The 17,593-nt window shown below is 38.1% G+C and overlaps 1 protein-coding gene across 3 annotated transcripts in view; it reads right to left on the reverse strand.

Annotated features, from left to right (window-relative positions):
- Rbpn-5 (Rabaptin-5) overlaps positions 1 to 17,593 on the reverse strand; it is a 238,044-nt gene that overhangs the window by 165,353 nt on the left and 55,098 nt on the right. For all 3 annotated transcript variants that reach the window (XM_067152405.2, XM_067152404.2, XM_067152403.2), the window contains exon 6: positions 293 to 370. In XM_067152405.2, coding sequence (XP_067008506.1) covers positions 293 to 370 — 78 coding nt within the window. The remainder of the gene's footprint in view (positions 1 to 292; positions 371 to 17,593) is intronic.

A 17,593-nucleotide genomic window follows, 5' to 3' on the forward strand; every position in this document is an offset into this window, starting at 1 on the left:
GTCATTTCGTCAGCCAAAATTCTGATCACCTCATCTAGATAAACTCATCTTCCCAAAGTAGTTGGTCCCTCCAGGCAGTCAAGTATTTACCACTGCCCAGTGCTTGTCAGAGAGCTAATGGCTGTACAATCGAATCCATTAACTGTAGGAAGTAAGCAACCAGCCAATGGCCCTAGCCAGACACAAGTTATTCTGTTATTTCTTACCAGATCATACTCCTGAACTGTAAAATACAAACAAAGAAATGTACTGGAACTCTCATATAACATCTCATCTATAATAATTATGTTACCTCAGTGTTCTGACCACTTGCACCTGTACTAGGAAGATTATCTCCAACTTCTTCAGTGGGTCGAGTGATTCGATCATCCTGAAATCAAAGTTTAAGCTCAGAAATAAAGATAGGATACGATCGACACATTCAAATCTGTGAAGGTGATTACTGCTTTGAAGGGAAAAACACAGAGAGAGATCATTTATTGAACAAATTGTTAATATTGATAACCACGCTAGTGTATAATTCTGGTATTAAAAGAGACATATAAAATTTTAAAACTCTTTTTTGAAGTTGGCAGTTACCGAGTTGATTTCTCATTTAATCTATAACAGTTAGGTTCTTCAATCTGTCGAAACTAATTTATGATAAAATACATTTTTTAGAAGATACCTGGAAAAGAAACACATTAATTAAATTAGAATTACATGTTTTGTTCTTGAACGATCATAATCAGTTTCTATCAAATCACACATTTTAATTTCTTATTATCTACATATATCAGTGGCATATCCTCGCCCTGATGAGGTGTGCTGCTAGTGGCATTTAGAAAATGTAGGTTATCAATCATTTTACTATAATTTTATTAATTAATTTGCATAACAATTTCACATAATGTATACGTACAGATACATTTCTTATAAGAGAATTCAGTATTGTTATACTGCAATATAACATTGTTTTTAGGAAAAACTAAAAGATAAATAACTATTATTTAAAAAGGTGTCGTAATTTACAGCAGTTATTTATATTTACATACTACATTTACGGGAGTTACAATATAAATGAAATATTAGGTGTATGTCTTTGAAGGTTACCTACTACTTCTTTTATAAATTAGTTAAACTCTTCTTTCTTTGAAGACTTCATAGAATTCATAGAATGAATCTCTGAGTTTTAGTTCTAGAAGCATGTCTTTTTCTTAATTGCTACAATATAGTACTTAAGTCTTTCCTGACCTTGTGTGCACCTTCAATATGTGTGTATTCATATCAGAGCTGAAAATGAGCACTCAACAGAACCAGTTGTACTCGTTGTGGTCAGAATCAGCTTAGTAAACTTGTACACTAATTCTTTAAATCCCAAAAAGTAAGTCACTGTTTTAGGGAACTTCAGCAACTTATATACAGGTAAACTCCGGAATTCTTTGCTTGATATTATATTACTGTTATTTCACTTTTTACTCTTATAAAGTCAAGCAATGACTCATACACTGGTTTTAAGGAGTCTAGAAGTTCATCTGGAAATGTTCCTTTGTTGTTATGAAATTTTTGATGATACAAAAGGTGGAGAAAACAAAATTTTGAAACTGAGCCATACTTGAGCATCCAGAACTGGATCATCACATTACACTCTGAGTGCCTCCAGAAATTCCATGTAATTTCCCTTGTTCAAAGAATCGTCTAATTCATCATGACCCTCAGAGGCAGTACTTACTTAGCCAAGAAGCAAGCAGCGTCAATTACTCTTCTTAGCACCTCTCTACACTTCTATACTTCCTCACTGGTTTATTTACATTAGCTCTATGGAGGGAACAACACGAACATAAGACACTGTTTTCCAAAATGTTTGCACATGCTGGCAAGGAGCACATAGGTTTCTTATTATCGATGTCCTACACAAAAAGTGTTTCCACTATCAGATGTTTGGTGTCCATACAGTTATACATTTATCATCATCATCATCATCATCATCATCATCATCATCATCATCATCATCATCATCATCAGTTTTCCACTCCAGTTGCCCGGGTGTGGTTTACGAGCAGTCTCCACTTCTGTCTGTCCATGTACCACTCTTCTCTCAACACGACATCCCAGCTGACTCCTCTTGTTCCTATGTCCTCTTTCACTTGGTCCAGCCATCTCTTCCTAGGTCTTCCTACCGGTCGTTTTCCGGCCACGACAGTGTGTAGCCATTGTTTTGCTGTCCTTCCATCGTCCAATCGTTTGACATGGCCAAACCATTTCAAACGGACCCTTGTCACTTTTTCATTCAGGGATGGGTACACACCAGCTTCCTCCCTTATTCTTTCATTCCTTACCCTGTCCCTTTTTGTCTTCTGTACCATAGTACGTAGGAACTTCATTTCTACGGCTTGTAGTTTGCTATCCACTTGTTGGGTTGTTGTGCAGGTTTCTAGGCCATATGTTAGTATGGGGGTGAAGTATGATTGGAATAGAATCTGCTTTGATCTTAAGGGAACTTGTTCGTTCCGGAGGAGGTTCCGAACTTGATGGTAAAACTGAGCTGATTTTTTAATGCGGTTGTTAATCTCATGCTGTATTCTGTTATCACTTGAAATGATGCACCCAAGATATTTATATTGGTCTACTGTTTCCAGCTGTGTACCTTCCAGCATTATTTTTCCTTTCTTCTTCTGCCTGTTGACAGACATAGTAACAGTTTTCAATTTATTTATTGTTAATCCGTGTGTTTTCAAATGTTCATTCCAGGTGTTCAGCCTCTCTTGGACTTCCTTCTCCGTATTTCCCCAGATTACCACATCATCTGCAAATGCAAATGCATTCAAGTCCATATTGTTCTTCTGCTTAATTTCTTTCATGACTTCATCCATGACAGTGATAAAAAGTAAGGATGAAAGGGTACTGCCTTGTTGCATTCATTTGGTGGTTTGGAACCAATCAGAATTACCGTTTCCTATCTGTATGCAACTGCAGCAGTCTTCGTAAAGCATTTTAACTTTCTGGATAAGACCTTTGGGTACATTCTTCTTTCTTAAGCATTCCCATATAGTCTTCCTTGGAACACTATCAAATGCTTTTTCGAGATCCAAAAACACTAGTGTTAAGTCTCTGCCCTTCTCCCAATGCTTTTCTAACAGTATTCTAAGTGCAAATATGAGATCGGTAGTTGATCGGTGTTCTCTGAATCCATATTGTTCTTCCTGTAGTTGTGGTTCTATTATTTACCTTAGCCTTTTTTCAAGTATTTTCTCAAATATTTTCAAACCATGAGACAATAAAGTGATCCCTCTATAATTGCTACATTTCTTCCGGCTTCCTTTTTTAAAGAGAGGTATTATTATTCCCTTTTTCCAATCATCTGGGACTTTCCTATCCTTCCATATTGCATTAATTACTCTATGAAGCCACTGTATTCCTATTGCACCAGTTGCTTTGATCATATCTACACTGACTTCATCAAATCCTGTTGATCTTTCTTTGGGCATACTATTAAGGGCAGTATCTACTTCCTTCCACGTTGGCGGGCTCTCTTGGTCAGGCTCATCATTGCAGCTTAAACATTTATGATACTCCAAATTGTCACTGAAGTGCATATGAACATGCTGACAGAACATCAAAGTCACCACAGTTAACTTGATAACACTCCTGACCAGTTAAACAAAGCAGGGAAAAAATGTGCTAGAGAGAGCTGTGCGGGACAGAAGCCGCACGGAAGACAGCTGTATTTCTCAGCATCCCCACCACTTGCTCACTGGCTCTCTCCCCACCACTCCCATTACAAGCAACATAGAAGCTGAGTGTGGGTACCAGCCAGCACAAACAAACTCAGGGCGGTATGCAACTCCCAACCTGGATGTGGAACAAAGTGAGTTTGTTCTCAACTCACTTGTTAGAACTGTCTATTATGTACAATATTAACTGTGTAAAATAAATAACAGAGTACAATCCATTATATCAAGTATCAAACAATTTAAATTTAACGTTAAAACCATGCATCTTCTACTTTATTTGAAAGCATGTGCCGCACACATCGCACCTTAAAGCCTGATATGTATACATACATATATGAAAATTAATTTAGAAATGCAACACCATTATGTTTATAGCCTATTCTGTTAATACCATTTAATAAGTGAAACAACGTATCTTAAAGGAGTGTTCCAGCAGTGTCTCTCGCACCCCCACCCCTATCTCTCTACTAGTCAAGCAGAGAGTGCAAGGTGCTCTTGGTGGGAGGCCAGCAGGCTAGTTTTCCATTAACTTTCTGTTAAGTCATGCTCCAGTAACAACAATGGCCACGTTAAACCGTTCTGTTAGCTTTAATTAATATTATTATAGCGGTTTCAATGACAATCTTGTGAATCCAGCATGGCTCCTAGGCATCTTCAGCTCCTTCACATGCAGGCAGCCAGTGATTTGGAGTGTAAACTAACTGTAAGATTCCACTGACTGAAGGAAATGTTCAGAGTTGCCATATATCAACTTTGGTAAAGAAATTTGAGATTCTGGAGGATGAACCATGGAATCCAATTAATTCTGCCATAGGAATAGGAATTTCCTTCTGACTCGTGCTTCCATTTGAGATCTATTTTGAGGTGCTGAATGCAATTGATGAGAGGGTTATATGCAAATGCACTTCACTTTTCATTTCATGAAGTCACAATAAGACAACCAGCTTCAGTTGAGGTAGATCTTAATTTTCTAACAATTGCAAGTCTTGCTCTATCAGCTTCAGGCATTTGTGATATTCATCAGTGGTCTCTGATCTGTGTTACTGAGCTAGTAGTCTTTCCTACTGTATTTCTGCAGAGCATTCTGCATTTCGTTTGATGACATGCAGCTAATTTGTCGTTCTACGCCTGCAAATATTCCTCAGCATTTGGATTTTCTTTCTACCAGTTTTTCTTGGATTCATCCAATGATGTTTCATTTAAATGGTACTATCTAATCCTCCGAGAGCAGAACTTTGCCTTATGGTCAGCATCACACACTGAATATCAAGCAGTGCTCTTCTTAAGTCTCATACGATATCAATTTCATGTCGTCTGTATAGATCAGAGGTGCTCAGCTGGGCGCCCATTTTGGCCAGCCCAGTACGGACGGGCTGGCCTGACGTAAATGCAGGCAGCTTACTTAGTAAGCATAAGTCACAGTGAAGCGAGAGAGAGAGAAAACACACTTTGTAGGGAAGTGGAGCAGTGACGTTCGATTGTAACTACAAAACTCTCTTCCACTACTCAGCAAAATGCTGATTGGGATACAGTATTTTTTTTTTTGAGCTATAATTGCACGAAGAGGGACCTTTTCAAGATATTCTGATTTGATTTATACTGCGCTCATTAAAAATAGTCAGTTTCATTTTCTTATATTTATATGTCCAAAGAAAACTGACACTTTATGATTTTTGTGTTACACTTTACAAAGATAAAGGGTTTAAATGCACAAGCCAAGATTTACAATTACTTGGATAGGAATTACAGTATTTATATTAAAGAAAGCAAAATCCATGTTATTCATTCAACAAAACATAATATAATTGCATAACTAGCAAATGTACCCCTGCTTCGCCAAAGTATTCTATATTGTATACGGATTTCTACATAAATTACTGTACACGCAATGAGTAAGATTATATTAAATTGCATGTCTCTTAGTGTTATCCAAAAGAAACCAAGGGTAGGTCCCAATATATTTCTGATGTTGGGGAGTTTTGATGATAATGGCAGGCCAAGTTTCCTACTGCCATTCACAACCGAGTTTGGAAGTTTCTACTATAAAGGCTGGCTCACTTGCAAATATCATTCACGACAGAGTTGGGGAGTTTACATTATAATGACAGGCCCCTTCTCCTAATGCCTGTCATAATCAAGTTGGGAAGTTCAATTATAATCGAGAAATGCAGTTCTATCTAACGTAAAAGGGATCGAGACACGACAAAAAATCATTGGACCAAAGCTGCACATTTCAACAAATTGAGCGGCGATTGTGTTGTGTGTTTTGTGATATGACTTACCGTTTAGTCACCAATTACCCCAAAATGAAGGTCTGCACCATTATCAAAATTGCCTCCATATTTCTATATTTTTCGGGGACAAAAAGTTATACCATATTTTAACAGCTTGGAATTTCTCCTCAAAGGAAAGAATGGCCAGGTTTCGGGATTAGCACTCGCATATATACGGAGAAATGAAGGAAGAAAATAATACTACCAAGTGAGTGTAGTGGAAAAATGAAATGTCCCTCACTAAATTGTGATGATATGAGTTACGGATTTAAGAAAGCGGTAACAGAAGAAAAATTTAGGCGCAGGATTCTTAGGGAATTAGATAAGAAGATGACCTATGGTGTTATTCCTTAAGCCTAAAGAGGCAAGGCAGAGGCAAGAAATTAAAGCAGAAAATGGAAGTAGAAGAGAAATACAATAAAAATTGTAGCAAATTCCAGAAAACACCTTACGGTGTGAAATAATGGGCTACACTCCACATACATACATACATACATACATACATACATTATCATTATAGACTGTTATGCCTTTCAGCGTTCAGTCTGCAAGCCTCTGAGAATTTACTAAACGTCGCCACAATCCTCGATTTGCAACTAGTGTTGTGGCCTCATTTAGTTCTATACCTCTTATCTTTAAATCGTTAGAAACCGAGTCTAACCATCGTCGTCTTGGTCTCCCTCTACTTCTCTTACCCTCCATAACAGAGTCCATTATTCTCCTAGGTAACCTATCCTCCTCCATTCGCCTCACATGACCCCACCACCGAAGACGGTTTATGCGTACAGCTTGATCCATCGAGTCCATTCCTATATTAGCCTTTATCTCCTCATTCCGAATACCCTCCTGCCATTGTTCCCACCTGTTTATACCAGCAATCATTCTCACTACTTTCATGTCTGTTACTTCTAACTTATGAATAAGATATCCTGAGTCCACCCAGCTTTCGCTCCGTAAAGCAAAGCTGGTCTGAAAACAGACCGATGTAAAGATAGTTTCGTCTGGGAGTTGACTTCCTTCTTACAAAATACTGCTGATCGCAACTGCGAGCTCAGTGCATTAGCTTTACTACACCTTGATTCTATCACACTTTATTACCATCCTGGGAGAACACACAACCTAAATACTTGAAATTATCGACCTGTTCTAGCTTTGAATCACCAATCTGACATTCAATTCTGTTGAATTTCTTACCTACTGACATCAATTTAGTCTTCGAGAGGCTAATTTTCATACCAAACTCATTGCACCTATTTTCAAGTTCCAAGATATTAGACTGCAAGCTTTCGGCACAGTCTGCCATTAAGACCAAGTCGTCAGCATAGGCCAAACTGCTTACTACATTTCCACCTAACTGAATCCCTCCCTGCCATTTTATACCTTTCAGCAGATGATCCATGTAAACTACGAACAGCAAAGGTGAAAGATTACATCCTTGTCTAATTCCTGTAAGTACTCTGAACCAAGAAATCATTCTACCATCAATTCTCACTGAAGCCCAATTGTCAACATAAATGCTTTTGATTGATTTTAATAATCTACCTTTAATTCCATAGTCCCCCAGTACGGCGAACATCTTTTCCCTCGGTACCCTGTCATATGCTTTCTCTAGATCTACGAAACATAAACACAACTGCCTATTCCTCTCGTAGCATTTTTCAATTACCTGGCGCATACTGAAAATCTGATCCTGACAGCCTCTCTGTGGTCTGAAACCACACTGGTTTTCATCCAACTTCCTCTCAACGAGTGATCGCACCCTCCCTTCCAAGATGCCAGTGAATACTTTGCCTGGTATACTAATCAATGAGATACCTCCATAGCTGTTGCAATCCTCCCTGTTCCCTTGCTTATAGATAGGTGCAATTACTGCTTTTGTCCAATCTGAAGGTACCTTACCAACACTCCACGCTAGTTTTACTACTCTATGAAGCCATTTCATCCCTGCCTTCCCACTATACTTCACCATTTCAGGTCTAATTTCATCTTATACCTTATGACAATGGAGTTTATTTACTATCCTTTCCACTTCCTCAAGCATAATTTCACCAACATCATTTTCCTCCCCCCCATGAGCTTGGCTGTTTGTAACACCACCATGATGATTTCCTTTTACATTGAGAAGATGTTCAAGATATTCCCTCCACCTCTCCAGTGATTCCCTGGGATCTATTATGAGTTCACCTGAATTACTCAAAACACTGTTCATTTCCTTTTTCCCTCCCTTCCTAAGATTCTTTATTACTGTCCAGAAAGGTTTCCCTGCTGCTTGACCTAGCCTTTCCAGGTTATTACCAAAATCTTCCCATGACTTCTTTTTGGATTCAACCACTATTTGTTTCGCTCTGTTTCTTTCACCTATGTACGAATCTCTGTCTGCCTCGGCCCTTGTTTGGAGCCATTTCTGATAAGCCTTCTTTTTACGTTTACAGGCTGCTCTCACTTCATCATTCCACCAAGATGTTCGCCTTTTCCCATCTTTACACACAGCTGTTCCTAGGCATTCCCTTGCTGTTTCTACTACAGCATCCCTGTATGCCACCCATTCACTTTCTATATCCTGAACCTGCTTGCTGTCTACTGTTCGAAACTTCTCACTAATCATATCCATGTACTTCTGTCTAATTTCCTCGTCCTGGAGATTTTCTACCGTTATTCGTTTGCAGACAGATTTCACTTTCTCTACCCTAGGCCTAGAGATACTTAGTTCACTACAGATCAGATAATGGTCTGTATCATCGAAAAATCCCCGAAAAACTCGTACATTCCTAAAAGATTTCCTGAATTCAAAGTCTGTTAAGATATAGTCTATTATGGATCTGGTACCCCTAGCCTCCCATGTGTAGTGGTGAATAGCCTTATGCTTGAAGAATGTATTCGTAACAGCTAAACCCATACTAGCACAGAAGTCAAGCAAACGCTTCCCATTCCCATTAGCTTCCATATCTTCCCCACATTTACCAATCACCCTTTCGTATCCTTCAGTTCTATTCCCAACTCTCGCATTGAAATCGCCCATTAGCACTATTCTATCCTTGCTGCTGTTCCTGACCACGATGTCACTCAATGCTTCATAAAACTTGTCAACTTCATCCTCATCTGCACCCTCACATGGTGAATACACTGACACAATTCTTGTCCTAATTCCTCCAACTGACAAATCTACCCACATCATTCGCTCACTTACGTGCCTAACAGAAACTATGTTGCGTGCAATGGTATTCCTGATAAAGAGCCCTACCCCAGACTCTGCCCTTCCCTTTCTAACACCCGTCAAGTACACTTTATAATCTCCTATCTCTTCCTCCTTATCTCCCCTTACCCGAATATCACTTACTCCTAGCACATCCAGATGCATCCTCTTTGCTGACTCAGCAAGTTCTACCTTCTTTCTTCCATAAGCCCCATTAATATTGATAGCTCCCCATCGAATTCCATTTCGTTCGCCAAGTTGTTTCCAAGGAGTCCCTCGCCTGTCAAATGGGAGTGGGACTCCATTACTCCCATAGGTCCGAGGCTTGCTTAAAGTGTTCTGAGCTCGGTAAATTCATGAAGCAGGATGCTGCCCTACTTGCACATAGTCCAAGTGAGGATCTCTACTCTAACGGGTTATGGACCACCGGTGAATTGTATAGTCCTAGCCGCCTGAGCACAAGGAGGGCCACGACTCAGAATATGTCCGAGATGCCCACTCCCATTCCATAGCAACTGGTATCCCGACTCTCAGGACCACTTACTAGGCCACTCAGCCGTTGCCCCTGGTTCACGAACTAGGACGTGACTACAGTAACCCACAAACATGAACAGTACTGTTGAAATATTGACAGCCACCCTTAGTGCTATTTGAAGACGATTGTAACCTCACAATGGTATACTGCAAATATCTCGCAGAATGGCAGTTTGAGATCTCTCTCGCCGTCTAGCCCACAAAAATCACGAGTTTACAGGAATGATGGCGAAAATGGCATTACGTTACTTCAACGCTGGCAAGTAACCAAGAACGTTGCCATGGTAATCGGTAGGTTCGTTGTCGGTCTGCGAGGGTGTCCGTCACTGAAAGCAGAGCACAAAACCTGCAGAAAATAGTAATTTTCTCTGTCATTTCATGAGTAAGCGAAATTATGGAGATAACAAAAAAATATTTAAAATGAAGGGATGTTTCACATATAGTCTACAGATTTTACAGAAAATCAGTAATGTATCAGAAAACATAAAATAATTTATTTGATATCCCTATAACACCAGTCTGTTCTGTGATTTTTAAATCATATGCATATCAAAACCTGCATCTGGATCAGTATTCTATAAATATGAAGTTTGCTCGAGATCTATCCAGCCGTTTTGCCGTGATGGTGGAACAGACAAACAGACACGAAAGCTAACCACTGATATAGTCAAGAGGTGACCTAAAACGGATAAAAATCTGAAAAATTAGCAATATAAATGAAATTACAGACATCGTACCTCCTACAACTTCATATTTATATAGATAAGCATGGGCACGTTTGTAAGTACAGACTTTCATTTTGAGATTTTATCCTCCTAAACCTTACGTCTTATTGACAAACGGATTGCGCCATAGAACTCCCTTTAGTGTTCTACATGGTTGGACCTATGATATTTTCTAGTATCTTCTATATTTATGGGTTAAATTGAGTTAGATACATTGAATATGGTGGAAATTTGGTACAGTTTTCACACGCTACTTCATTTTTTTAAATACTTATGTAGCAGCTGGAATCATAAAATTTGGCTAACATATGGCTGCTGGTCATGTCAATGTTCATGTCGAATTTGATAATTCTGTCTTTCCTATAAGTGTGTAAATCTATAATATATATACGTGTACAAAGTACAAAATTAATTTAAAAACGAGAAATGCAGCTCTATGTAATGTATAAAGGATTGAGATACGACAAAAAGTCATTGGACCAAAGTTGTAGATCTCTCCAAATTGAGTAGCGATTGTGCTATCTGTTTTGTGGTATGACTTATCATTTAGCCATCAATTACCCTGAAATTACCATCATTAAAAATGCCTCCATATTTCAATATCTTTTTGGGGGAAAAAGTTAACTATTTGAACAGCTTGGAATTTTTCCTCAAAGGAAAGGGTTTCCAGGTTTCAGAATTAACATTCCCATACATATGGAGAAATTAAGGAAGAAAATTATACCGTAAAGAAAGTCAACATCAACTGAAAATAGAATAATAACTGAGGACAGCCAGATATGACAATTATGTAAATACCAATTGGATGTATTGGAAAAATGAAATATCTCCCACTAAATTGTGATGATATGAGTTACGGATTTAAGAGAGCAGTAACAGAGGAGAAATTTAGGCACAGGGATTCTTAGGTAATTAGATACAAGATGACTTATGGTGTTATTACTTAAGTCAAAAGAGGCAAGGCAGAGGCAAGAAATTAAAGCAGAAAATGGAAGTAGAAGAGAAATACAGTAAAAATTGTAGCAAACGCCAGAAAAAACCCTACGGTGTGAAATAATGGGCTACACTCTCGGTACTGTTGAAATATTGATAGCCACCCTTAGTGCTATTCGAAGACGACTATAACCTCCAAGCAGAGTGAGGGGTTGCCATGGCAACCAGTAGACTTGCTGTCGGTCTGCAAAGGGATCGGTCACTCACAGCAGACATAAAACCCGTAAAACCAAACAGTAATTTTCTCAGTCATTTGAAGAGCAAGCAAACTTATAAACAGAACAAAAATGATTTAAAATGAAGGGATGTTTCATGTATAGTTTACTGATTTTACAGAAAATCAATAGTGTATGAGAAAACATTTTGTGGTTTTAAATCATATGCATACTGAAAACTGCTCCTGGATGAGTAACTCTAAATATGAAGTTTGGTCAAAATCCATCTGGCTATTTTCCTGTGATGGTGGAATGAACGAACAAACACAAACAAACACAGACACAAAAGCTAAAAACCACTGATATAGTCATGAATTGACCTAAAAGGGCGTAAATATTTCAAAATAAACAAAATTACAGCAGTGGGCCCAATACAACTTTATTTATATAAATAAATGAAGAGATATCGAATTCTTCTGAAGTACAAATTAAAATAGAGGGAACTGAGATCACTGATGAATCTGCAGCACAACAGTTTCAAGAGGAATTTGAAGGAGAGCTATTTAAATCAATTTATTTCAGTACAGTTACACAGTTGCACACAATTATAGATGAAGCAGAGGATGTTCAACATAATTTGTTGTTCAAATGAACACATTTGTAAACAACACCATTCATTAATAGGAATTTCCAGGATATCACAATAGAGGAGCACAAAAAATAATAGAATTCAATGGCGGATCAACAAAATTGTTGTTCTTAAGAAACTGTTGAGTGTCAACCACTCATAATGCTACTCAATTGGCATACTGTATATTCAAGAATATCAATATCTGATCAGAACGAACCGCTGATGAAGAGAATGTTTATTGTTCTCAAAATATGTTCAATGAATAAATAAGGTTCATTAACAGAAATTGTACTGACAAGGCAGATGTTACTATTTAAACAGTTTTTAATAAGTTTCCTTACATAAGTCAATCAAATTCACAATGGAACAAGAAAGAATAAGAAAATCAACATTTCAGACATCACAATCAGTAGGAATGATGATAATCTTTCATACCAAATATACAGGAACCCATCCAAAATTCACACACAATTGAAAACTAATCCAACCACCCATATACTGTACACACATATTAGCAGGACTGAATACAGTGATACACAGAGCAATTTCCACACCAATGAGCAAAACAGATTTAAATGATGAAATACAAACAATAAAACAAACTGAATGAACAACACACTGCAAAAACACATCACCAAATGCAACCTTTAAAAAATAAAAAAACCCTCCAAATAAGGAGTTTATGAACTCAACTGTCAAGAACCAAACTGCAATGCCACACACACATATATAGTCCAAACAATACATAATTTCCACACAAGATACAAAGAACACAAAAATGTGTTTAGATACAACTGGCATTCAGCCTTTGAAGACTTACACCATTTCACGGACATGAACGCAGATCTAAAAATTAACACATCAAAAATTTAAAAATCCCTTTAAACATCCGCCATTGTCCGGTCCCAAGTCCGGAATGAGAAAGGAGGAGGGTTTGCTGGTCTGGCACCCAGCTGTAAAATTGCCAACGCCGAGTGTTGGGCGGCGGGAAATAACCTGACTCCCTAAGGGGGCCAACGGCTTCGGGCAAATGAGCCCCTTTGGGTGGGGTGATGGTCCCCACAGTGGAGGAAATGCCACTGGAATCCATTACGCAGCGTCTGTTCTCCAGGTTAGGGGCGGCTGCACAAGGCGTCTGTACTCCAGAGGAGCGGCCTCATTATCACCTCACTGGATCACATCCAGAGTTGTAATTCGGGACCTAGTCCCACACAGGTGACACCTTGACAGTCAACCATGGAAGGTCTTTTAAGGAATACTCCACCGGCTGAACCAAGAGTTCAGAGAAGGCAGCATTCGGATACGGTGGGCTGCCACCTGAAAGATACCGTGAAGTCGGAGGCACGGAAATACCCCAGTACTACATACACGAATGAGACAAAATCAAGAATCAAACCAAAACAGATAACATACTTCTCTACACACAACATAAACTCACTCATGCAAACCGGTAAACTAAAAGTGATCACCGACATAATGGACCAACACAAAATTCTTATCATGGGATTACAGGAAATTAGAAACACTGACCAGGATGCCTTGGAATCTCAAGGGTACAGACTTTATAAAGGTATACCCGGGAAGAGAGTGATGAAGAATGTCCCACAATTTGGAACAGGATTTTTGGTCAGCCTTAAAATAATAAACTCAGTTCAAGAATTCAGATCACAGTCTCCACGACTCTCAACGCTCACCTTAAAGGCATCTAATAAAATCTATACTATAATAAATGCCCATGCTCCCACTAATGATAAAAACAACTCCTCAAAAGACCAGGAGGAAACAGGAGAATTTTGGGACCTATTGGACCAGACCATAGATAACATCCCCAAACACCATATAAAATTATTAATAGGCGACTTCAACGCTCAACTAGGCAGAGAAAGAAAATACCGTGACATCATCGGAAAATGGCCAGCACACAAGAAAACAAATAAAAATGGAGAGAGACTAGTTGACCTGTGTAGAAACCATAATTTAATCTCAAAATCTACATGTTTTAAGAGGAAACCTCAAAAACTCAAAACATGGAAACACCCTGACTACACTAAAGGAGTATGGCAACTGGACCACGTCTGCATGGACAAATACCACCACAAAGAGATCTATAACGTCAGAGTCCTCCGAGGAATAGACACAGGTTCAGATCACTACGTAGTTAAAATTAAAATTAAACTCACTCCCCAGAGGAGACAACAAAAGCAAGCCCTTAAAACTAAAAGAAAAATAGATCCTACCCAGCTAATCAACAACAAAAATTACCAGAAAGCAACTGAAAAAATAAAAATCACAGACAAACTTGAAGACTTAGTACACAACCTTAAACAAATTGCAGAAGACCTAGCTCCAATTAAACCACGTAAAAAACACCAATGGTGGAACAGTGAATGTGATGAAACAGTGGAGAAAAGACATCAGGCATGGCTATTACATCAGTCCCAAAAGACAGAAATATCCTATCAAAAGCTAGTAAAACAGAGAAAAGAAACTACCCAAGTCTTAAGAAGAATAAAAAGACAACATCATAAGGACACCCTGCAGTTAATTGAAGAACAGTTCAGTAAAACTAAATCAAGGGACTACTACAAAACCTTCAGAAAGCAGCTCCAAAAATATGAACCCCCGACCCTACTGATGAAGGATGAAGATGGTAAGCTGGCCCATAACAATAAAGACAATGCAGAAATTCTGGCTAAACATTTCAACAAGCTTTTAAATTGTGAGGAACCTACAGAACTCCTTCATTTGGACACCAACACCCCCATAAAAACATCACCAGAAAACATCAATCCCCCCACAATAAAGGAAGTCTACCAAGCTCTGAATAAATTAAAAAACTACAAAGCGCCAGGAGAAGATCAGACCTTTGCGGAAATCTGGAAATATGCAGGAACCTCAGCAAAAGTTGCCCTCCATCAACAACTTGTCTCTATTTGGATTAAAGAAGAACTACCAGAACACTGGACAACAGCCCTCATTCATCCTCTGCACAAAAAAGGGGACAAAACCGACCCTAATAACTACAGGGGAATCTCTCTCCTAGACATAACATACAAAATATTTTCAATAATCATCCTTAATAGGATAAGTTTACAACTTGAGAAAGAACTAGGAGAATATCAAGGAGGTTTCAGACCCTGGAGGAGCTGTCCTGATCAGATCATGAGTCTTAAGTTGATAATGGACTATAACAGGAGAAGAAACAGAGATATGGTGATAACATTTGTAGATTTCAAGAAAGCTTATGATTGCATCCATAGAGAATCTCTGTTTAAAATTTTAAGACACCTTGGACTACACCCCAAATTAATAAACATGATAAAATTGACTCTCACCAATACCAAGTCAAAAGTGAAGTTTAGGGGTGAAACATCAGAGACAATTGAAATTAAAACTGGACTACAGCAGGGAGATGGGCTCTCACCACTATTATTTAACTGTGCTCTAGAAATGGTAATGAGGGAATGGTTTAGAAAATGTCCCCCCAAAATAAAGATTGGCCGAAAAATCAAAACAAATTGCCTGGGTTTTGCTGACGATTTAGCATTACTAGCAGTGGACATAAAAGAAGCAAAAACCCAGATATCAGAACTTCAAAACATTGCAAATAAAATTGGCCTCAAAATATCATTTGAAAAAACAGAAATTATGCCCCAAAAACCAACACAGCTAAAAGAAGTCACCATAAATGGTAATAAAATCAAAATAGTAACTCAGTTTAAATATCTTGGAGAAGTAATAACACATAACTTAAATGAAAAAATCTCAATCCAAGTAAGAACAAATAGATTAGCTAAAGCACAAAAATTAACATGGGATATCTACAAAAAGAAATGTCTATCAATAAATACAAAAATAAAACACTACAACACAGTTATAAAACTGGAAGCTACATATGCAGCAGAAACACTCTTTTACCTGAATAAACAATCAAAGACTGACAGACTTCAGAAAATTGAAAGGAGGATTGGAAGAACCTGTATCAACAAAAAATATCAGAAAGATGGACAGTGGCGGTTAATACCTAACAAAGTCGTGTACAAAGAGCTAGAACCCATTACAGATACTATGCGTAAGAGGAGACTGGGATTCTTTGGACATATCATGAGGATGCAGGACTCGAGACTTCTGAAACAACTAGTACAACACAATCTCGTCTCAAAAAATACCACAACAGGATGTAAATGGATCAGAGAAGTAAGAGAGGATCTGAAGGAAATAGGCCTTACAACAGAAGACACCAAAAATAAGATAAAATTGAATACAAAACTCAAGAATACAAACCTCCGCTTTACCCTTACACAAAACAAACCAACAACACGCACATTTTCAACTGAGGAAAGGGCACGAAGATCGGAGCGTCTGAAGAAGTACTGGGAGGACCGCAAAGCCCGAACAATCCCTTCAAAGAGACCTGAACGACGGACTGACTAAAGTGATCCTATGTGGTCATAAAAGAAGAAGAAGAAGAAAGGAGCTACAAAAATTCACATCATAAAAACAAAAGCCAACCAAACCAACCTCAACAATCAGATGCTTTTAAAAAATTGCCCCTTCTTTGCGCTACAATTAATTTTTGGAACATTTCACATTTGTTTGCATTAGGGCTTAATGAATCCCAAATCCCACAGGAGGCTACTCTGATGCTAGACATCTGGAATATAGGATACTCTTATCTGTACTAAATTCTCTAAATTTTGGAAGCACTCTCGCTACTCAAGACTTTTTAGTAGATTATCATTTATCACTAAAAATAATGTCTTACAAGATATGGTACTCTTTAATTCTGAGCTTTTATTTTGTCAAAATCATTATTATGCTTTTACTTCCTAATACACAAAAAGATATTATAAAATGACCAAGCACAACTTCCTCTCCCCTCTACACTGAAGAAGTTACTGCCTACAGCATTTCCCTCACCCCCTACATAACCAAACAAACCAAACTCAAAGATAAAACACATTTATAAAATTTCCCCATCTTCATGCTATTCAGTTAGTTTTTGAATGGCATTTCACATTTTTTGCATTAGCGATTAATGAATCCCACAGGAGGATAATTTGACACTAAATGTCTGGAATGTAGGGTAGGATATTCTTATCTGTACTAAATTCTCTGAATTTACACTGTACTCTCACCACTTGAGATGTTTTAGTAGGTTATTATTTTATCACTAAAAATATCATCTTACAATTCAATGCTGCACTTTTATTTCATCAAATCAATATCATGCATTTACTCTCTGATACATAATATGACACTGTAAGATGACCAGACAGTTCTTCCCCTCAACTCTCCACTGAACAGAGTTACTACCTACCCTCACACCACTACATAAGCACCCACAATCGGAGCACAGGAACTGACTTCAGTCCA

This window comes from Anabrus simplex, chromosome 8 (genome assembly GCF_040414725.1).
Source record: "Anabrus simplex isolate iqAnaSimp1 chromosome 8, ASM4041472v1, whole genome shotgun sequence".
NCBI classification, from domain to species: domain Eukaryota; kingdom Metazoa; phylum Arthropoda; class Insecta; order Orthoptera; family Tettigoniidae; genus Anabrus; species Anabrus simplex.